This window comes from Boleophthalmus pectinirostris, unplaced genomic scaffold (assembly GCF_026225935.1).
Source record: "Boleophthalmus pectinirostris isolate CB_2022bp ecotype Guang Dong unplaced genomic scaffold, ASM2622593v1 HiC_scaffold_19, whole genome shotgun sequence".
Classification (NCBI taxonomy): Eukaryota; Metazoa; Chordata; class Actinopteri; order Gobiiformes; family Gobiidae; genus Boleophthalmus; species Boleophthalmus pectinirostris.
Window position 1 is genome coordinate 42838187 of NW_026571140.1, and position 24414 is coordinate 42862600.

General features: G+C 40.1%; 2 protein-coding genes across 14 annotated transcripts in view; both read left to right on the top strand.

The window, feature by feature from the left end:
* The window catches only part of otog (otogelin), a 168188-nt gene extending 161248 nt beyond the window's left edge, over window positions 1-6940 (top strand). The window contains 3 exon segments of the mRNA XM_055154364.1: window positions 1639-1710; window positions 3950-4029; window positions 6740-6940. Of these exon segments, the coding sequence (XP_055010339.1) occupies window positions 1639-1710; window positions 3950-4029; window positions 6740-6940 (353 nt within the window).
* A 5899-nt stretch (window positions 6941-12839) lies between these two features.
* Window positions 12840-24414, top strand: part of LOC110173248 (cathepsin D-like) — a 28159-nt gene continuing 16584 nt past the window's right edge. For all 13 annotated transcript variants that reach the window (XM_055154887.1, XM_055154895.1, XM_055154897.1 and 10 more), the window contains exons 1-3: window positions 12840-12999; window positions 16704-16857; window positions 22234-22357. In XM_055154887.1, coding sequence (XP_055010862.1) covers window positions 12932-12999; window positions 16704-16857; window positions 22234-22357 — 346 coding nt within the window. In that variant the 5' untranslated portion in view covers window positions 12840-12931. The remainder of the gene's footprint in view (window positions 13000-16703; window positions 16858-22233; window positions 22358-24414) is intronic.

Genomic DNA, 24414 nt, shown 5'->3' on the forward strand with positions numbered 1-24414 from the left:
CACGTTTTATTTATGAGAGGAACAGGAAGACAATAAAAGTGCACTATGTAGCGTTTTGGTTAGGGATCCATCACTGGTTGTTTCTATGGATACATCATTGCTCTGTCTGGAATGTTCCACAGTGTGACATTAAACAGCTCTACTTTACATTTATTCAATTGCAGGTGGTTTTATAGCTCAAAAATACCTAAAACACCTAAAAAAAACAAACTAAAAAAACCAGACATTCTGACTGTGACTTGGTCTGGTTTGTTCTCCGTGAAGATAGAACGGTTTAAAGCCACACTGTGGAACATTCCAGACAAAGCAAGGCAAGGCAAGTTTATTTCTAGAGCACAAATCGTACACAAAGTAATTCAAAGTGCTTTACAGAATAAGAAATACATAAAAAATCACAAGAAAAACAAATCAAAACTTAAATAATCATAAAATTAAAAGAGAGAGAGAGAGATTAAATGAGAGAGAAGACAGCGTAATGAAAAATAAAAACCTTTTAGTCAAAGCAGCTAAACAGAACCGTTTTGAGTCTGTCTCACATGTTCAGACTGTTCCAAGATTTAGCATGAATCTGAAACTCCTCGTGTTTAGTCCTGACTCTGGGCACCAGCGGGAGGCCAGGTCTAAACCAGGTCTAAACCAGGTCTAAACCAGGTCTAAACCAGGTCTAAACCAGGACTAAACCAGGTAAAAAAAAACAGGACTAAACCAGGACTACAGCTCCTTAGAGTGTTAGATGGTTCATGTGGCACTAACATGTCACAGATGGACTTTGATGCAAAGCGATATCGTCTGCATGGGAAAAAAAAAAGTATTTTTGACGGACGCTTCACTAGAAAAGTTCCAAGGTTAAAATACAGCTTAAAGGCCGCCACACACTACAGGATTTTTCTGTCTTAAACGATGTTTAAACGTGCGACAAAAAGCACACACCACAGACACGAAGAGAATTTGATGAGATTTAAAATCTCTGATCGCAAAGACTACAGCGGGATCTGTCTGCGGACCACAGGATATAAAGACATGAGGAAACTACTCTCATTTTTTTTACTTTCAAAGAACGCCTCAAACTGGATTCTGGAGTCATTATTTGTGGAGGACAATTTCTATGGATAATGTGGATGAGATGCTGTAGTTTAAATTTACCACTTTACGAGAGGAAAGGAATAAAGTCTTGTCATTATTTTCACTGTATCCTGAGTTTGTATCTTGCGTCTCTGTGTGTGACGCTCTGTTTTATTGGCTGTAATCACAGTGTTGCTCATGTTTCACGATGGTCACGATCTGAGAGAGCAGCTCAGAGTCACACAAACACACATACACACACACGAAGAGCGCAGCGGCTTCAAAATCACACACGAAGATAAAAAGTCGGGATCCCATATTTGGAAGCCGATATCCGATCCTGCAAATGTTTCAGTATCTCCGTTATAAACCTCAACAGGGTCCATCTGGATCAGGACGTCACTGTAAAACTCTGATGATGATGTGTTCAGTGTAAAGTGCACATTTGATCACCTGTTCAGTCGTACTCCTCCTCCTCACTGTGGCTCTGATTGGTCCGTGTGTGTGTGTGGGCGTGTCCCTCTCTCTGTGCTCCTATTGGCTGCTGAGTTGTGTTGCTGTTTGTCCGTGTCACAGGTAACCTCTTGGCTCTGTTGCCTTTCCCCGTTAGCCCCGTGTCTCCCACAGTCAGCTCCAACTGTGAACGAGGTACAACAAGGCTCAGGCCATTGTTGATCGTCGACAATGTACTCCCCAAAACACCATCTTATTAAGGCTTATTAAAAATACACCATTTATATATGTAAATGTAAACAATGAACTCCCCTAAACTCTTAAATATACACCATTTATATAAACTAGTACAATTTAAATAATGTAGTCCCCAAAACTCACATGTCAGACCAGAAAGGGAAAGTAAAATATCCTAGAATAAAGGTGTGCTATGGTTTGGTCCTGTTTTGATCACCAGGTTAGTTTTGATGTGGTCTATGTGTGAAAAGTGTGAATACATCGTAAAACACAATCCTTGTCGTCAGAAACAAAATTGTCAAATTGTTAAAAATACAAACTTTAGGAACATGATTAACTGCACAACCTAACAGTTGGGTTTAATACAAGTTTCCAAATTTGGGTAAATGAGTTAAATAAAATTTATTTGTCTTTAAAAGTCGCTAAACAAAATACATGTCTTTCCGATCCACTGTAGAAAATTGAAGAGCCTTTACAACTGAGCCCACACTGAGCCATAAAAACCTTAATGCTCATTTAAACTGTAGCCACGCCCCTGCCCCTCTAAACCACGCCCTCTGGCCCAAGCCCCGCCCCTGGCCCTTTAAACCCCACCCCCTGGTCCAGATCCCGCCCCTGGTCCAAACCCTGCCCATGTCCCTTTAAACCCGCTCCCTGATCCAAACCCCGCCTATTCCCCTCTAAACCCCACCCCTGGTCCAGACCCCGCCCCCTGGTCTAAACCCCACCCCTTGGTCCAGACCCCGCCTCTTGATCCAGACCCCGCCCCCTGGTCCAGACCCCGCCCCCTGATGACGTGACGCGGCTGTAGCACTGTGGGCAGTGCATTGTTGATCGTCAACAATGTACTGTTTAGTTTGGGCCTAGACTCTGCATGTGTTTGATGTAGTGGGTTTGGTGCACTTCTGCTGCTCCGCCTGTAGGGGGAGATGTTCTGGGTGATATGGCAAAAAATATGAAAAAAAATATTTTTTCCATATTGACTGATATCAGTGAATATCACTCATTTTGGCTCTAAAGCTGCAGCTTTGAAACTTACTTCTTTTTTAATAATAAAACTTGTGTTATTGTGTTTTTGTTGTGTTTTTATTTAGCGTTTATTTATTAAGTTAGAGGTGCACTGTGTAATTTTTCTGGAGGGTCTGACACCTGCTTTTCCCCATTTTATTAATGTTTTTGTTTTGTCTAGAATTTTCCACAGTATGGCATTAACTTGAATAAAAATTGTGGAACAAAGCAATAACATGAGACAGACCTTCACCAGAAAAGTTACACAGAACAGTTTTGTTTTTACATTTTCCCCTGTCCCCGCCCACACCACTGTAACATGAGATTAAATCTAAACACAGACGTGTCGGTGCACACGGCTCACAGAAATACAGATAAACAATACAGCTCCTCTTTTTTCCACGACTGACTCATTTAGTTCGTAGTTCAGCTCAGTCTGTGTGAGCCCAGAAGAACATTTAACAGAAGTTTCACTATTATATTCAACGCTGAATCTGAAAATATAAATGCATGCTGTTGTGATGCTGAACTGCTGTGAGTTTCACTTCAGACTCGTTTAAAGAGGGGATTTATGCAAAACAAACTTTCATGTTATAAAGGTATTTATCAAAAACAGACCTGGAGTTTTGTGTTTCCTGCATGTTTAAATTATTCTCTCATTTCTGTTTCTGTCTCTGAGCTGAAAACACTTTGTTGCTCTTATCTCCGCCCACTGCTCCTGTCTCCTCCCACTCCAGGAAGAACTGACCAATCAGAGCACTCGCTACAAACATTCAGTCTGCATTTATTTATTATTTATCCATATTTTTAAATAGTTTTAGTGATATTGCATCAAGCCTTAAAGGTGCACTATGGTGTTTAGGTGTTTTTATTGCTAAAAATACACTGAAAAACATACATTCTTACTGTGAACGGGGCTCGCCTCTCCACAGATCCACCAGTAACTTGCTCTAGTCACCGTGGCGATAGATGAGTGTAATGCCATATGGTGGAACAATTTTGTGAAGTTACATAGAGCAAAGATCAGTTATTATAAATGATTATTAATAATAATAATCTTGGAGATGACCCGCTTTGGTTCAGAAAGTCTGTGAAAAGCACAACTCCCCTCTTTAAAAACACTTGATTACCTCGGAGCTGCAGAGCTGAAGTGAGTTTGATATTTGATGTTTTGGTTTTTCGTGAACAGGTAAAGAAGACGGAAAATCGTGTCAAAAAGTCACTGTGAGAATGACCATCAGGAAAAACAACTGCCGCAGCAACCGACCGGTGAGTGGGACCAATACTACCTTAAATAACACTTAACACCACCTTAAATCATTGTAATACCACCTTATATCACTGTTATACCACCTTAAATCACTGTTACACCACCTTAAAACACCACAATACCATGTTAAATAACCCTCATACACCTTAAATCACTGTAATACCACCTTAAATCACTGTAACATCATCTTAAATAACTGTAATATCACGTTAAATAACCCTCATACCACCTTAAATCGCTGCACTACCACCTTAAATCACGTTAATCATCTTAAATAACTGTAATATCACGTTAAATAACCCCATACCACCTTAAATCATTGTAATACCTCCTTAATGCCTCATTTACACCAACTCCACTGCTACTACTCAGGGTATTGTGGTACTGCACGTGTATAAAACAACACATTTAACTTCATGTCTAATGTAAAACTTAAAATCCTTACATTTTCTCAAAATTCAACGGTGCGTCTTATGTATTAATCCTGGTTGTGTTTACTGACTTCAAACCGATTTTATGTGGTACACTGAGCTCAAAAATCTGCCAAAATGTTTTAGTACAATTTTTGGTAAAATAAGAAGCCACACCGCTGGATGGATTGTCGGAGGATTACGGCTGCTGTTGTCAGGAGTCTCGAGGAGTAAGAACTTAAATGATCCAAAACACATTCACATTCATAAAACTCATTTACCAAGACAGGGAGGCGACGCCGGGCAATTACACCACGATCTGCCAATGGATCATGGACGCCTGGGCTCAGGATCAGTATTAAGTGTTGTTTTCTCGTTAATGTGTTGCTTTAATCCAGTGCAATTTATGTATGAAAATAGATGAGAGAATTCAACATTATTGATATTGGGCCTTCCGCTGCAACTTATAGTCTGAAAGATACGGTTATATTTTATTGTCATAAGTGTTTATTTATTTATTTATTATTTATTTATTTAATAGGGACAGTGTATATTAATGAAAATCTACAACACTGCACTGTAAATATGACAGATTATTGCAAAAATGCTCATTTCCATCTGTCGTACCTTGACAGGCGACACCACAAACTTAACAGAGAAAACAACAAAAACAAGTGACAGTTCTAAACTAAAAGCGTCCACAAGTCTGTTTTTCCTTTAGTTGTTGTTTCAAGTGGGATTTGAAAGTGTCCAGTGTTGGAGTTTGTCTTATTGATAATGGGAGAATGTTCCAGAACTTAGAGCCTCAGACTGAGACACACTTTGTCCAGATGTGGAGCGTCTGTGTGGAGCTCACAGTTCCTCCAGCCTGTGGCTCTAGTGCCAACTGACTGTCTTTGTTTTAATAAAATCATACTGGTTTGCCAAAGTCTGATCCCGTCAGATCTCAGAAGCTCAGCAGGTCCGAGTCTGGTCAGGACTTGGATGGAGACACTGGGAATTCCAGGTTCCACAGGAGGCGCCAGTGGCAAAACCTGCCGTTGTGTCCTTAGGCAAGATGCTTCACCCACATTGCCTCGTATGAAAGTGGTGTGTGTGTGAGTGTTGGTGGTGGTCGGAGGGGCCGATGGCGCAGACTGGCAGCCTCGCTTCCATCAGTCTGCCCCAGGACAGCTGTGGCTACAGCAGTATTTTACTGCCACTGGGCATAAAGTGAATGAATAATGTTCTGTAAAACTGATGCATTATTAAAATCCTGTAACAGAGGGCGGCAAGTCCATACAAAACTTTATATATAAAACATTCATATTTAAAATCAACACAATTTTTAAAATTAAGCAAATTTAGACAAGTTGTCTAAAATAGTGCAGTGGTGAAATGAGAATGTTTCTGTTCAATATTTTTACAGCTTTTTAACAAAGTGATTCAACTGGTTTGAGTTTTGTGACGTGTGATATTTTAACCAGCTGCTTTTACTCACAGAGGATTCACTTTACACCTCACCGTTAAAAACACTTGAGCTCAGGTTTGTTTAAATCAGATGAATTTGAATGAATTTATAATAAATAAATGAATATTAACCAAAACTCACTTCATCACTGGCAGTTAGTCCAGAATTCTGCCGCGCGTCTTTTAACAGGGAGTAAAAAGCCCGATCACATCAACCCAATTCTTTCATCTTTGCACTGGCTTCCTGTTCATTTTAGAAATGATTTTAAGATTTTATTATTTCTTTTTAAAGCTTTGAATGGACTGTCCCCACAGTACGTCTCGGACCTCATCCAAATTTACACCCCCGCGCGCTCTGAGGTCCGAGGTCCAGCTCCAGCTCGTGGTCCCCTAAACAAAACTTAAAACCATGAGGACAGGACCTTCTCTGTGGTCGGCCCCAAACTCTGGAACACTCTGCCCCCCCACGTCCCAACAGCCCCACAGAGGAGTGTTTTTAAGTCTCGTCTTAAGACTCACTTTTATTCTCTGGTGTTTAATACCGCGTGAGTTGTGTGGTCCTCTGTGTCTTTTATTTTATTTATTTATTTATTGTTTTTATCAATTTTATTTTTAGTACTGCTTTTATGTATTGATTTGATTGTTTTTGTTCATTGATTTTATTATTATTATTTAATTTATTTTTCTATTAGTGTCTTTATTAAACATATTTTTTTTTCTTTTTAAAGTAAAATATTGCGTTGCCATGTGAAACTGTTTTGTTTGTAAAATGTGCTATACAAATAAAGTCGGACTGGATCGGATGTGCTTCCCCGCGGTGACGTCTTGTGCCTCGTGTTTGTGTCTCCAGGTGAACGTGGTCTCGTGCGACGGGAAGTGTCCCTCCGCCAGCATCTACAACTACAACATCAACACGTACGCTCGCTTCTGCAAGTGCTGCAGAGAAACCGGCCTCCAGAGACGCACCGTCCAGCTCTACTGCAGCAACAACTCCACCTGGGTCAACTACGACATCCAGGAGCCCACCGACTGCTCCTGCCTCTGGTCCTAAGGGCGGGGGGCACCTGTCGGGGGGGTCCGTCCTGCGCCTGTCTCTCTGTCTCTGGTCCTGAAGGGGAGGAGGAGGGGAGGAAGGGGGGTTTCTGTCTCCTGTCCCAATCTTAAAATCGGAAAAACGCAATTGATACTTTGCAGTGACATCACTCTGGGGGGTTTCTATGGAAGATCATTATTTAATTCATTCGATTCTGAATTTTAAATGTTGTTGAATTTCTCACTTTGAATTTTTTAACTCTGAAAAAAACATGTTTGAATTATTTTTATACTGAATTCCAGTTGCTGAGATTTTAAGTTTACATTTACAAGTGTTTAAAATTCAAAATAAAAATGTCACCTTTTAAATATTCAGCACAAATATTTTCAAGCTCTTAAATTCAACAGTCAAAATTCAAAGTGGAAAATTCGCAGTGAAAAAAATTCACAGGATTCGCAAGATGAAAAGGCCAAAGCAATCGATTCAAAGTGATCCAATCAGATTTAGTAACCGGTGCAGTGAAACGATCTGATTGGTCAGAATTAACAAATTTTACATTCGGAATTTTGACCGTTGAATTTGAGGGCTTGAAAATATATGAGAATTTTTTATTTAGAGCAACTAAAATTCAGAATCTAAATAATTCAAACATCTTTTTTCAGATTAAAAAGTGTGAGTCAAGTGAGTCATTACGCAGTATTTAAAATTCTAAATCTGATGGAACAAATTATCTTCCGTAGGTTTCTACTTGTTTGTCTATGGCGAAATGTTCAGCAGTCGCCACGGTGAAATACTGTCCAAAAAAAAAAGAAAAAAAATGTTGTTGTAGTTCCAGCTAAATCAGTTTTTTCAGGTCAAATTGTGTTTAAAAAATAATAATAAAAACGCTCTGATTATAGTATAAACAAAAAGTAAAAAAGCTTTAGACAGAGCAGTGCCTCGAGTTAGAAACCTCCAGAGAATCTCGACGACACCAGCTGCAAAGTATCCACATGAAACAAGAAAAAAACTGGCACAAATTTCAACCAGCTGGTCCAAATTTTTGCGGTGGTTTTGTGTTGAAGTGTAAAATGGACCCGGGAAAAGCTTTGAAACTACACTACCCATGATCCTTCACTCCCCCCGCGCCTTCTGTACATAGTCCCCAGAGGACGTTTGCAGTTACGTTTGTAGTTTTAGAGACATTTCCGTTTGTTTTGTTGACGTTTTCGGGTAGCGCACTTTATTTATTTATTGGAGTCTGATAGAACACTCACGTTCTCATTTGTGTTTTTTTTTTTTTTTTACGTTTTACCAAAGTCCAGACCAGGTCCAGACTAAGTCCAGACTAAGTCCAGACCAACGGAACGGTCATTTTAAAAGCGCTGTACCTGAGTTTTACCGTTTTTAGTTCACTTTAAATTGACTCCTGTGAGCGTTAAAGGTGCACGGTGTAACTTTTCTTCAAACGTTTTCTTCACGGAGATGTTATTGCTTCGTCTGGAATATTCCGCACTATGGCATTAAACCTTTTTATCTTTACGGGGCCTAAACCAAACCAAGTTACGGGTCAGATCTGTGGAGAGTCTGTTTTTCTTGGTATTTTTGAGCTGTAAAACCACCTGGGACTGAATAAAAGTAAAGTAGAGCAGTTTAATGTCACACTGTGGAACATTCCAGGCAGAGCAGTGACGTATCCATAGAAACAAGCAACCGAAAAGTTACACAGTGCAGCTTTAACTACATGAAACAGTTCATACGAGTGTTTTTCAAACTGTGTTAAACTGTGTGGTGAGTTCTGTTTTTTTCTTCCTTCGGATCATTTCTTGTTTTTGGAATTGCAGTGGGAAAAATGTAGTCCACTTTTAGACCTGGTTTAGTCCTAGATTAGGCCTGGAATAGTCCTGTTACAGACCTGGTTTAGATCTGGTTTCACATCTGGAATAGATCTGAAATTCGTCCTGTTAAAGACCTGATTTAGATCTGGTTTAAAGCTGGTTTAGACCTGGAATAGACCTGAAAAAGTTCTGTTAAAGACCTGGTTTAGATCTGGTTTCGACCTGATTTAGCCCTAGATTAAACCTGAAAGAGTCCTGGTTTAGATCTGGTTTAGACCTGGTTTAGATCTGGTTTAGATCTGGTTTAGACGTGGTTTAGAGAACTGGTTTAGCCACATATTAAACCAGAAATAGTCCTGTTATAGACCAGGTTTAGATCTGGTTTAGACCTTGTTTAATCCAATATTAGACCTGTTATAGAACTGGTTTAGACTTGATTTAGACCTGTTATAGTCCTGGTTTAGATCTAGTTTAGACCTGTTATAGTCCTGTTATAGTCCTGGTTTAGATCTGGTGTTTCTCGGTGTGAGAGTTGAAGTGTACAGCGGGGGATCGTGGTGGGTTTGTCGTGGACTCGGTCTGGACTCTGTGGGACTGTGTTGGACTAAATGTGGTTTTAATGGGGCTGTATCATAAGATGTACATTTGGATTTTCAATAAATATTTCTTTTGACGTCTGGACTCGACTTCAGTCATTCATTCAGACAAATGTTTCCTTTTTGGTTCTTCCTGTGGATCAATCCTGCCCATCGCCTTCACCTTTCACTATTTTTCAATTCTGTTGGGAAGAGAAACAGTTTGAACGGAGGTTTGAGTCACACACATCTGATTCACTTTTGCATTCATGGAGTTTACAAACTTCCAAAGCCCATTTCTCGAGCCGTTTTCTGCTGTTAGGATCCAACAACCACACAATTACGATGTCCGAATCCCAACACTAAAATATGACAATATCAGAATCAGAAACAAAAGTGATATGGTTCAAAAGACTTGAAAAGATCGACTTTGTCAATAGACGACAACAAACATGAAGGTTTGATGCTCACTTTTTCGAAAAATCCTTCCCAGTCTGAATTGCACGACGACCAGAAGTCCAAAATTCAGGTTGTATCTATTACGATGTTCTAAAACCTTTTGACCTTTGTAGTTTACATTTCAAACTGGGAGCGTGACATCTCCTGCTGAGGTGTTTGATCTGATTTGCATCAATAGTCAAACATTTCTCAGGTCCTGTGTCTAAAAGATAAACTAATCACTATTTTAATTGAATCAGTCATGATCAATATTTTCCGGTGGGGGTCTGGTGGTCTCGGGTACAAATCACAAATCACATTCATTCACACAAAATCTTTCCACATGATAAATTTCATAAAACAAAAAGCAAAAATGTGACAATTATTTCATCTTCTCCTTTGACCTCTTGACCTCTGACAGATATTTTTATTACTATACAGTGACCCTCGTTTATCGTGGGAGTTATGTTCTAAAAATAACTCATGATCCGCGAAGAATCAACTTTATATTTTACAATTATTATATCTGTTTTAAGGCTGTAAAACCCCTCAGCACAAACTTTATACACTTTTCTCAGACTTAAAACTTATCGCTGCTGTCGTCCTTTTGTTATTTTCCTCCTTTTTTATGAAATGAACTGAAGATTCATTTAACCCTACAGCGCAGAGTCCTGCACAGGTCCATGTCTGGAGATTCGCACCCGCGCAGTACAAGACCGCACTCGCCTGTTAACTTGAGGTTATATCAAACTGCTTGCGCTGCCTACACCACGGACTGAACCAAGACTAACCCAGGACTAACCTAGGACTAACCCAGGACTAACCTAGGACTGATTCCAGGACTGAAACAGGACTCTGCTACAGCGTGTAACTTCTACCTTCCTTCAGTGTGTCCAACTGTTTGTGCGGTGGTTACATCTTCCTCTGTCTTTTGGGTGTGAGCGCAGGAGTCTTTCTCGGTGCAGAACGTTTCATCAACATTGTGGGTTTTGTCGGAGAGAAAACTCGCAAACATACAGCACTTCAGAATCACTGATACAGATCCAACATTTATATAAATTTGGCTGAACACATTCTGTACTGTACAGGAGACACGAGTCCCTCAGCCAATCAGGACACAGCGAGAGGAACATAATACACGTTCATAGACTGTAAAAAAAAAAAAAAAAGACATGTAAAATTGCACTACAAAAAAATCCGCGAAATAGTGAGACCACAAAAAGTGAACAGCGATATAGTGAGGATGACTGTATTTCTATATTTATCTTTTTTACTTGTACATTTATATAATTCTGCCTTATCTGACATCAGTCTTTGGCGATTTCTGCTGCTTATTTTGAATTTAGTTTGACCTCTAACACAGTATTTTTGTCCTTTATCATATTTATTGTGATGAGTTTGTCTAAATTCTAAGTTTTAACAATAATCATTTGACTAAACATGAGTCAGCTGTTCCAGTCTGTGCTGAGTCACTGTCTGACTGTAGACTTACATACATTTTTATTCTTTTTATTGTCTTTATACAGTTTCTTCTCCTGACTCTGCAGCTCAAACATGTGACTCACGACTCGACTTCCACTTTTCCCTGTGGTCACATTTAAAACAGCAAAGGTCACAGGGCCACGCGCTCGAATACTTTACAACAGGACCCGGTCAAGCAGAAGTAAACGACAAGGCCAAAAATTCAAGTTAATTCATCTGATATAAAAATGTATTGAACAGATACATATGTACTCTAGTTTATGAAACTGTTGACCTTTTTTCTGTTCCATTTTTGGTTGTAAAGTTCCATCTGTTTTAAAACAGACCATGAATGAAACATGGAACAAAAATTATTTCCCAAATTTCAAAGACCTGAAAATCATGTAAATAAATGTTTGTATTTCATCATATCTTGTGTTATTCCATCTTTGAACTGTTGATGAAGGGACATGATTAAAAAAAAAAAAAGTATTTAAAATGATAAAAATTTGCTTGGAAGGACTGACATATTTTATAGAAATAGTTTCTTTCATTTTGAAGTAATATTAAAATATTCGGAAGAAAAAAGCGACAAATTATGCAAAATCCTGCACCTTCTACTTGTTTGTACAATTTTCCCTCCGTTACTTTTCCCTCCGTTACCATGAACCTTTCTTAATAAAAAATCTCATGAGTCAAAAAGTCAGAGGTTTTTCAACCTAATCTTGTACCATATGGTAGAAAACTATATGAAGCAAATATTCAAACCAGTTTGTTAAGGATATGGAAGTGAGAACCAAGAGTTATCACTGTTTGGATTTATTGTCCAAAAAGTGCTGCATATTTCATTCCCTCCGTTACCGACATGAGTTTTTAAATTTTTTGTCAACAACTTGAAAGAATCTCACAGGTTTAACTTGACCCTGTTGGAGTGTAACTCTTTCCTACATTCTGATACTTTACTTATTTCAATAGTTCCTCTAGTTTCTGAATAAGACACATTTGATATTATTATTATTATTATTATTATTTAATTATTATTATTTATTTATTTTTTTTCATAGCTCCATGATTTTCGACTGAGTTCGTTGTACTTACATCTGTGACATGTTAGTGTCATATGAACATCTCACACTCTGAGGAGCTCAGGGACCAACTCCTGCTGGTGCCAGAGTCACGACTAAACAAGGGGAGTCAGAGTTTCAGGTTCATGCAGCTAAAACCTGGAACAGTCTGAACATGTGAGACAGACTCTTCTGTGACGCTGTTTAAATCCAGACTCTAAACATTTCTGTTTAACTGTGCAAATAACTGAAAGGTTTTCATTCCGCACTTTCTCTCCAATTTATGTCTCTCTTTTTTAATTTTAATCTTCATGATTATTTATGTTTTGATTTGTTTTTATTATGATTTTAATGTATTTCTTATTCTGTAAAGCACTTTGAATTACTTTGTGTACGAATTGTGCTGTACAAATAAACTTGCCTTGCCTTGCCTTGCCTTGTTGTCCGCCATTTTATGAGTTTCCCCCGTCGCTTTCAAAAACTACAAGAAGTGACGTCGCCGCTCCCGGAAGTTGCGCGCGCTCATGTGACCCGCGCGGTCAGCTGATGAGGTTAGAAAAGGCTTTGCTGTGAAGTGCTGCCTCATTCTCTGCTCTTTTATTGTTTTGTCCTTCTTCACCTGCGGAGCTCCTCGGAACTTTTCAGCGGAGCAACATGCGGCTCTCTGCGGGATTTGTGTGCGCTCTGGCGGCCCTGCTCCTCTGCGCGGACGCCCTGGTTCGGTAAGAAACACGACACGTCCGGACACGAAAAACTTAAGCCGAGCACAAACAAACCGACAACTACACTCTCCACACACGCTAATTTTAATATTTTTTACGCAATTTACGCATTTAACTCAACGTATTTTCGCTTACGTTCCGTGCGTAAAGTTGCATTAGCGGCATAGCATTTTACCGTTAAACTTAAAATTAAATTACAATTACACTAGTTTACTTTATGCAACTTTCCTATTTTATTTGCACGGGTTAATTAGGCTTCACTGCGCAAATTTACCGATCTTTTAGTGAAATCTACGCCTTACATGACCGTTTACCGTTTACAGTTGCTGCGTAATGCTCGAGCGTTTGTTGTTCAGCTGTTGTTATCGCGCGGAAATCATGTGACCTCCTCAGAAATCTCTCCCGTGGCCTCTGAAATTGGCTCTGGTTCTTTCTTACGTGTGTAATTGTTTTGTTTTTACTTCGGAGTTCAGATCGGAGCAGCGCGGGACACGCCGTACACATTTTCTTCCGTGCGTAAAGAGCGTGCCTTCGGGTTCGAGCGGCCAAATTACGCACGGCGAAGGTTACGGAAATAAAGGACGCTTGCGGTGATGGCACTGTAAACCGTCGCGTGATCTAATGATCTAATCACAAAACACTAGGGCAAAGAGCATACGGTTATTAAACGACACTTTTTTAAGATTTAAAACTGAATCTGTAAAAAAAAACCGCGTCATATTTTGTCCTCACGGAGAAGTGGAACAGACAGAACAGATTGTACACTCACATTTATATAATTATGTCTTATTTGACTCGTGTCTCTTGCTCTTTTTTTCTACTTAATTAAAATGTATTATTACATTCATATTTTTCCTCTTTGTTATTATATTGTTTCTCTTTGTTATTATATTTTATTGTGATGTGTGAGCTCCCGTGTCCAAATAATTTCTCTTACGGATCAATAAAGTTTGTCTAAATCTAAGATGCAGTAGACAGTTTCTGATTTGATTTTCCAATTTAGACATTTACATTTTTTGTTATGTATAATTTTTAAAATGAATGAATGAATAAATGGTAAAAACAGGGAAGGCCTAAAAGACGAAGGACTCAAAAATGAAGTTTCAACTAAAGCAGAAATATTGGCTCAAGTGTCCCCCTGGCTTGAAAGTCCCGGCTCGAGTGTTCCATTCTCTCGGTGGGATCGTCCCCCTCCTCCCTCATTTGTATTTTATTCAAATATTTAAGATAAAATCCTGAAATAGTTGTGGTGCTCACTCCAATTTTTATTTTATTTTTGTAATTAACTAACTTAGTTTAATAAAGGGTTTAAATTCAGGGGGACTTTCCAGCTGATTTCTGACATTTATCTCTTTGCCAACAAGTACCGGTAGGTAAAGCTGTCAAGCCAGTTTATAGGTCAGATCTGTGGAGAGGCGACTCTGCTCACAGTTAGAATGCATTGTTTTTCAAGGGACATTTGAGCAAAACTTTTTAAAAAGCCATAATGAAATGAAAAGTTCTGTAGACAACTTTAATGCCGCGCTGTGGAACATTCCAGGCAGTGCATTAACATTTCCATGGAGACGGACAGGTGACAGACCCACATCGGGAAAGTTACACAGTGCAGCTTTAAACTTGAAGAACTAGAGAATGACACCGAACAGACTGAAGATTTGCATGTGCCAAATCAAGAACCATCATGGTTTAGTCCTGGTTTAGTTCATGGTTAGACCTGGTTTAGTTCATGGTTTAGTCCTGGTTTAGTCCTGGTTTAGTTCATGGTTAGACCTGGTTTAATCCTGGTTTAGTTCATGGTTAGACCTGGTTTAGACCTGGTTTAGTCCTGGTTTAGTCCTGGTTTAGTCCTGGTTTAGTCCTGGTTTAATCCTGGTTTAATCCTGGTTTAGTTCATGGTTAGACCTGGTTTAATCCTGGTTTAGACCTGGTTTAATCCTGGTTTAGTCCTGGTTTAATCCTGGTTTAGTCCTGGTTTAGTCCTGGTTTAGTCCTGGTTTAGTCCTGGTTTAGTCCTGGTTTAGTTCATGGTTAGTCCTGGTTTAGTCCTGGTTTAGTCCTGGTTTAGTCCTGGTTTAGTCCTGGTTTAGTCCTGGTTTAGTCCTGGTTTAGTCCTTGTTTAGTCCTTGGTTTAGTCCTTGGTTTAGTCCTTGGTTTAGTCCTGGTTTAGTTCATGGTTAGTCCTGGTTCAGTCCTGGTTCAGTCCTGGTTTAGTCCTTGTTTTAATTCTTGGTTAGTCCTTGGTTTAGTCCTGGTTTAGTCCTGGGTTAATTCTGGTTTTAGTAATTGGGTTTGTCCTAGTTTAGTTTAGTTTTTAGTTTAGTTTTTAATTTAGTTGATTAATTCTGGCTGAGTCCTGGTTGAAGCTGTTGTGTCTGAGATGATTTTTACAGTGAAGTGCAGGTTTGAGTTTTTCAGCGCAGTGAAGCTGAAAAACCTCTGTGGTTTTGAAACCGACCACAGACGACTTTCCAAACGGTTTGGGCGTCCGGAGAAGAAGAGCAGAGTTCACTTTTTCACTTAGATTCTGTGAGATTTTGATGCTCACTTCCTTTTCCGGTGAAACATTTGAAGCTGTTTCTGAACTTTAGATCCGTGAGATTGACCACAGTCGAATCGAAATCGCAAAAAATGTGATTCTTGTCGTTTGTCGGTTCAGGTTTCAGTCTCTTTGTTGATTCTTCTGGACGTGTTTTAAATTTGAACTTTGAACTGAATCCTTTTATTAAAACTGAAATACCAAGTTTAGTCTCAATCACAATATATATATACATACATACACACATACATACATACACATACACACATACATACAACAAACAAACAAACAAACAAAGGATATATTTTTCTGATTATTATCACCAAATGAAGTTTTACTTTACTCAAGATCCATCCTCATTTTAGTCCTGGTTTAGTCTTTGGTTAGTTCTGTTTTAGTCCTGGTTTGGTCCCTAGTTCTAGTCCCTGCTGTAGACCCTGGTCTTAGCCCTGGTTTAGGCCTTGGTTAGTCCTGGTTTAGTCCCTGGTTTAGTCTTAGTTTAGTCCCTGGTTTTATGTCTTGGTTTAGTCCTTGGTTTAGTCCTGGTTTAGTCCTTGGTTTAGTCCTGGTTTTTAGTCCTTGGTTTAGTCCTGGTTTAGTCCTTGGTTTAGTCCTGGTTTAGTCCTTGGTTAGTCCCTGATTAGTCCCTGGTTTAACCCTTGGTTAGTTTCTGTTTTAGTCACGGTTTACTCCTTGATTAGTTCTGGTTTTAGTTCTAGTTTAGTTTTGGCTTAGTCCCCGGTTTAGTCCCCGGTTTAGTCCCGGTTTAGTCCTTGGTTTAGTCCTTGGTTTAGTCCTTTAGTCCTTGGTTTAGTCCTTGGTTGGTTCTGGTTTTAGTCCCTGGTTTCATCCCTGCTTTAGTCCTGGTCTAAACCTGGACTTTTTCTCAGACCTGACTGTTTTCCGAGTGTTTTCCGAGTGTTTTCCGAGTGTTTTCCGAGTGTTTTCCGACTGTTTTCCGACTGTTTTCCGACTGTTTTCTGGCCGTGTTCTTCAGTTGTGACATTTCTCGTTTCACTCGGGTCAAAGTGTTTGGACGACGTTTCCGCGGCGACATTAAACTCTCCTCAGATCTTCATTTATCTGATCACGGTTTCACTTTCAGTTTCACCACCAGGACTTTAACTTTTTTTTTTTTGGATTGGGTTTAACTCTGGTTTTCCTGCAGGATTCCTCTGAAGAAGTTCCGTACGATCCGACGTTCCATCTCCGACTCCGGGAAAAACCTGGAACAAATCCTGGGAGACAAATACAACATGAAATACAACCTGGGCTTCCCCCCGAACGCCCCCACGCCCGAGACGCTCACCAACTACCTCGACGTAAGTACTACTACTACTACTACTACTACTACTACTGCTACTGCCCCCACGCCCGAGACGCTCACCAACTACCTCGACGTAAGTACTACTACTACTACTACTACTACTACTACTACTACTGCCCCCACGCCCGAGACGCTCACCAACTACCTCGACGTAAGTACTACTACTACTACTACTACTACTACTACTACTGCCCCCACGCCCGAGACGCTCACCAACTACCTCGACGTAAGTACTACTACTACTACTACTACTACTACTACTACTACTACTACTACTACTACTACTACTACTGCCCCCACGCCCGAGACGCTCACCAACTACCTCGACGTAAGTACTACTACTACTACTACTACTACTACTACTACTACTACTACTGCCCCGACGCCCGAGACGCTCACCAACTACCTCGACGTAAGTACTACTACTACTACTACTACTACTACTACTACTACTACTGCCCCCACGCCCGAGACGCTCACCAACTACCTCGACGTAAGTACTACTACTACTACTACTACTACTACTACTACTACTACTACTACTACTACTACTACTACTGCCCCACGCCCGAGACGCTCACCAACTACCTCGACGTAAGTACTACTACTACTACTACTACTACTACTACTACTACTACTACTACTGCCCCCACGCCCGAGACGCTCACCAACTACCTCGACGTAAGTACTACTACTACTACTACTACTACTACTACTACTACTACTACTACTACTGCCCCCACGCCCGAGACGCTCACCAACTACCTCGACGTAAGTACTACTACTACTACTACTACTACTACTACTGCCCCCACGCCCGAGACGCTCACCAACTACCTCGACGTAAGTACTACTACTACTACTACTACTACTACTACTACTACTACTACTACTACTACTACTTACTGCCCCCACGCCCGAGACGCTCACCAACTACCTCGACGTAAGTACTACTACTACTACTACTACTACTACTACTACTACTACTACTGCCCCCACGCCCGAGACGCTCACCAACTACTTCGACGTAAGTACTACTACTACTACTACTACTACTACTACTACTACTACTACTACCCCGACGCCCGAGACGCTCACCAACTACCTCGACGTAAGTACTACTACTACTACTACTACTACTACTACTACTACTACTACTACTACTACTACTGCCCCCACGCCCGAGACGCTCACCAACTACCTCGACGTAAGTACTACTACTACTACTACTACTACTACTACTACTACTACTGCCCCCACGCCCGAGACGCTCACCAACTACCTCGACGTAAGTACTACTACTACTACTACTACTACTACTACTACTACTACTACTACTACTGCCCCACGCCCGAGACGCTCACCAACTACCTCGACGTAAGTACTACTACTACTACTACTACTACTACTACTACTGCCCCCACGCCCGAGACGCTCACCAACTACCTCGACGTAAGTACTACTACTACTACTACTACTACTACTACTACTACTACTGCCCCACGCCCGAGACGCTCACCATACTACTACTACTACTACTACTACTACTACTGCCCCCACGCCCGAGACGCTCACCAACTACCTCGACGTAAGTACTACTACTACTACTACTACTACTACTACTACTACTACTACTACTACCCACGCCCGAGACGCTACCAACTACCTCGACGTAAGTACTACTACTACTACTACTACTACTACTACTACTACTGCCCCCACGCCCGAGACGCTCACCAACTACCTCGACGTAACTACTACTACTACTACTACTACTACTACTACTACTACTACTACTACTACTGCCCCCACGCCCGAGACGCTCACCAACTACCTCGACGTAAGTACTACTACTACTACTACTACTACTACTACTACTACTGCCCCCACGCCCGAGACGCTCACCAACTACTACTACTACTACTACTACTACTACTACTACTACTACTTACTACTACTGTTACTGCTACTACTGCACCAGAGACGCTCACCAACTAAGAACTACTGCTATTACTACAAGTACTACTATTAATACTACAACTACACCAGAGACTCACTGTCTGTCTGGATGAAAGTACTAGTACTGCACATACGAGTACTTCAGGTGTGTTGAAGGTGCGTCCAGTTTGACCTTTCAAAACTGCGTCTCTGTTTGATCTGTATATATATATATATATCAGTATATCTGTTTGTGTTTGTTTTTATCTGTGTCATGAAAAGCGCTGTACAAGAGTAATGTTTTTTTTTATTATTCATCATTTTTGTGAGGCCTAAAAAGTCTTCATACTTAAATCTTGTCGTATTTTCCGCTGTCGTGTTGATTTTTTTGCTGTCTAATCTCTTCTCTAATGTAAACGTTGGTTAATAATCGTTTAAAAGTTGCGTTTTGGTCACAGATGGACAGTTCCTCAGAGCGAAGCGCGAGTCCGGGTCAGATACGACGAGTCATGTGATCAGTGTCCACATACTCAGCTTTTTTTACAAGTGTCTGAGGACAAACGAGACCAAAACGACAAGAAAAAAGGAACTAAACGCTACTAAAATGTGACTCTGCAAATTATTATGTGTGAATATGTGAAGTTTTCCTGAATCAGCGTTTAATTTTGCAGAATAACACTGATTTCACTTCATTTTTTTTCTGTAAGTTATGACAACGCAAAAAAAAGAAGCATCGAAAACCAAATAGTAATAATCAATCAGGACTAAAAAAAAAAAAAAAAATAAAATTAAAATAGAAACTGGACCCGGGAACATTCCACCTGTTACCCCCCGTGAGAAATCAAGGTCAGACCATTGGTCAAACAGCTCAGTAGTCCAGTAAACCAGGATTAAACCAGGACTAAACCAGGACTAAACCAGGACTAAACCAGGACTAAAACCAGGACTAAAACCAGGACTAAACCCAGGACTAAACCCAGGACTAAAACCCAGGACTAAAACCAGGACTAAACCAGGACTAAAACCAGGACTAAAACCAGGACTAAACCCAGGACTAAACCCAGGACTAAACCCAGGGCTAAACCCAGGGCTAAACCCAGGGCTAAACCCAGGGCTAAAACCAGGACTAAACCAGGACTACACCAGGCGGCACAGTGGCTGAGTGTTTAGCTCTCATGCCTCACAGCAAGAAGGTTCCAGGTTCGATCCCTGGGCCGAGAGACGACAGGTGGACATGAGCACCGGTGCTACAACCTGGTACAAACATCTCTCCTGTTAAGGTTCATGGCAAAATTCTACACTATCTCAAATAAATAAATAAAATTTATTAAATAAAAAAGACTAGACCAGGACTGGACCAGGACTCAGACTTTTAAACTCCAGACTTTTAAAACCAGGACTTTAAAACCAGGACTTTAAAACCAGGACTTTAAAACCAGGACTTTAAAACCAGGACTTTAAAACCAGGACTTTAAAACCAGGACTTTAAAACCAGGACTTTAGACTTTAAAGGACTTTTTTAACACCAGGACTTTAAAACCAGGACTTTAAAACCAGGACTTTAGAACCAGGACTTTAGAACCAGGACTTTAGAACCAGGACTTTAGAACCAGGACTTTAGAACCAGGACTTTAGAACCAGGACTTTAGAACCAGGACTTTAGAACCAGGACTTTAAAACCAGGACTTTAACACCAGGACTTTAACACCAGGACTTTAACACCAGGACTTTAACACCAGGACTTTAACACCAGGACTTTAACACCAGGACTTTAACACCAGGACTTTAACACCAGGACTTTAACAGGACTTTAACATTTAACACCAGGACTTTAACACCAGGACTTTAACACCAGGACTTTAAACCAGGACTTTAGAACCAGGACTTTAAACCAGGACTTTAACAGGACTTTAAACCAGGACTTTACAGGACTTTAAACACCAGGACTTTAACACTGACTGTCGGACTGTTTAATCTCCTCCGCTGACACTTGAATGTAATAAAAACACTAAAGTCTCTCAGTCTGGTCCGTTGTTCCAGGAAAACGGACGCCCTGAACACGCGTCAAGTATTTTTCTCCCGTCCGTCGTTCTAGGAAAATCTTGGAAAAGTGAGAAAATGGCCACCTCCATGTTATTGTATCGTTCTGTTACTTTCGGCTCATCAACAATTCCAACCGTCCTTCAGTTTTCATCAGCCCAGCGTCGGGAACGACACCGGAAAACTGTCCTCGCGTGTTTCCAAACGTCGTCCATAAACGTATCAGAATCAGTCTTGAGTATCGAGTCTGTTCCTTAGTATTAAAATCAATTATAAAATGTATCGTGTCGCGCTGAGACGGTTTTGTTTTCGTCCTCGTTCTTTTCGTTTTGACCCCGTTCCGTGTAAACAAAGCCCTTTCACAGTAAAAGCCCCAGAACAGATCAGCGCTCGGCTAATCCAGATTTAAACATGTTTTGCTTTAACTGGATTTACCGTTACAGAGATTATGACTGACGGGAAAGAGCAGAGCTGCGCCGGGCTCGGACACCAGGGGGCGCTCTTCTGGACTGTTATTCTTTTGTTTTTTGGCTGAAACTGAAACGTGGGCTTTTATTGTGTTAGTGTGAAGTTATGACGCAGCTCTAAATGAGATGTTTTATTTTACAGTGTGAGTTGAGAAAAGGCAAACAGGTTTTTAAAGTTACTTCTGCAAAAATATTTCCTAACCGTCACCGTTTCCCTCATTTAAAAAGTCCTATATTACACAAAACTGACTCTCGTGAGGTTTTAGTCGTGTCATAATCCTGTTACCGCCTCAAAAACAAACCTGGACTCGTGTTTTGTTTCACTCACACGCTTCAATAACCCTTTATGTTTAAAAACACAGTGGAGCACTTCTTGTATCACCACATGGCGTCACTCGGCCTAATTTTTGTTTTACATTTATGTTTATTAAGGACATCACAATCACAATTAGACAAACCAGATTCGTTGCTTTGAGAGTTTTAGCCCAAGTGTTAGTTTTCGACACCTGTTCATATAAAAAATAAATTAAATTAATAAAATAAATAAATCTAAACTACATGCATGGGAGCAGATAAGACAAGACACATAAGTTACATACAGAGAAAATATAATTTTTTAGTTTTTTCGATTAATTAGTGATGGTTCATAGGCAAATCGTTTGGCGCTCGTGCACTTTCAGAAACTCTTCACACTTTTGTTTTAACTTGATCTGATTTGGAGATTATCTGTAATCTGTTTGGAGTTTAGATGTTCTGAGTCTGGAGTTTATGGGTCAAGCTGCTTTAAACAGGAGACCTCAGACTCAGGGTCAAAACTCTACGAAGGACTTTACCTCGACAACTGCACGCTTCGGGATTTGCTGACTGTGCAGATTTTTGAGCCTGTGTTACTGTGTGTGTTTATAATCTGGTGTTGTATGTTCCAGGCTCAGTACTACGGGGAGATCAGCCTGGGCACCCCCCCTCAGCGCTTCACCGTGGTCTTCGACACCGGCTCCTCAAACCTGTGGGTGCCTTCAGTGCACTGCTCCATCCTGGACGTCGCCTGCTGTGAGTCGCACCGCTGCTTCTTTACGTCGCGTTAAAGTTACAGATGAAAACAAACGAGTAATATCCAGACAAAACAAAATCGTGGCTGCTTGATGAAGTGTTCCAGTCCGTGAGAACAGGTAGAGGGCGCTGTTGGGGGAAAAGCATCAAAACTTTAGACCAGAGGTGTCAAACTCAATTTGGTCCGGGGGCCGTATCCAACCTACTTTGATCCCAAAGGGGCCAGAAAAAAACAAACAAAAAAACCCACATATAAACCCCAAAAATAACAATAAGTTCAAATATTTGTGCAGAGAAACACAAATCTATGACAGAAATCTTTTTTAATTGATGAACTCTTTCTTTTACAGAATATTATAATTTTATTAACAACCTGAAACTTTAAGAAAAATACAATTTCAACACAAAGTTTTAACATGAACTTGTTTTTAAACAGGAATAAGTCAATTTTTGTTGTAAAATCCTGCACTCGGCTCCACTTTTCTCATGTTGGACATTTTTCTGATGAGGGTGTCACGGTCAACAGTCAAAACGATCGTCCTTTAAGAGCGTTTGGAAAGAGACAAGTCTTCATTTGTGCTGCTCTGGTGGGAGGGGCCACGTACAGAGACGCTGGAGACGCTGCTGTGATAAACACCACAGAAAATTAACAAGATTTTAATAGAAAATATCATTAAAATATTTTAGTAGAAAATCAGCCGAGGGCCAGATTAAAGGTCTTGGAGGGCCGGATCTGGCCCCCGGGCCGTATGTTTGACACCCCTGATGTAGACACAAAGAAATCCAGGCACTCCAAAAAAAAAATCCTGCACTCTAGGTTTGCGCAACTTTTGGTTAATATTTTTCTGTGTCAAAATGTGTGTGTAAATGTGTGTGTAAATGTGTGTGTAAATGTGTCATTTCTCCAGCAGCTTCATAAATCTGTCCCATCACCAGATCTTCAACCAACAAACTCCACAAAGGAAAAACATTCTAACATGAACAATTTATCCACAACGATCAAGAGAAGAAAGACCAAAACTTAAAGGAAACAACGAGGCTTTAGTGACTCACTGAACAAAACTAACTGGGCTTTTGGACAAGGCTTGTAAAATGAACAGAGCAGTTTTATTTCACTATTTTGTCTCTAAATTAAGACATGAACATTAATAACAGATGCGTTAATAAAACATTCATAAAGTGTCGTCTCCTGCAAAGCAAGAGGCGCCTTAAGATCGTTATTTTCAACAGTCTTTACCCGTTTCCTAACTTTAAAAAATTATCTTTTTCCTAATCTTGATCACGTCGATTGACCAATCACAGCGCAGCGTCTGTCTCTCCTGACACTCAGCGTTTTAACTTTTTAACCCGCGGTTAAAAGAGGAAGTGACTCAGATTTAGAAATAAGTGTTGAGTCACATGAAGCTCAGAGCAGCAGGTCTTTAGTTTAAACTGTTCATACTGTTCTTGTGTTCTTGGGCAAGACTCTTAAACATTTACAAAGAGGATGAACTGCTGCTTTATTGTCATGTTTGTTTCATTTTTGCTGCTTCCAAAAATTAAATACTTTATTGACCCTGAAGGAAATAAATCTATTTTGTATGAATTTGCCACAGCTGCCCACAGGATCTTTTTTTTATCACTTTTTTATTTTTTTATTTTGTATTAAAGACAATAGAATATAACATTCAACAAAATACAATAAAAAAACATGAAAACACTCAACACACAACACTCCGAAAAAGTCCCGTACTCTACGTTTGCAGAACTTGTGTGTCAAAATATCTGTGTAAATGTGTCGTATTCTCCAGCAAGCTTCATAAATCTGCCCCATCACCAGATCTTCAACCAACAAACTCCACAAAAGATAAACATTCTAACATGAACAATTTATCCACAACGATCAAGAGAAGAAAGACGAAAAGGAAACAACGAAGACGCTTTAGTGACTCACTGAACTAATCTAATGTTATGGTCACGAACAAAACAGAAGGAACTTGTTCACTCAGACTCATTCTACAATTTAAAAAATCGATTTCATGACGTCGATATTAGATTTGTGCAGTTCGAATGCGAAA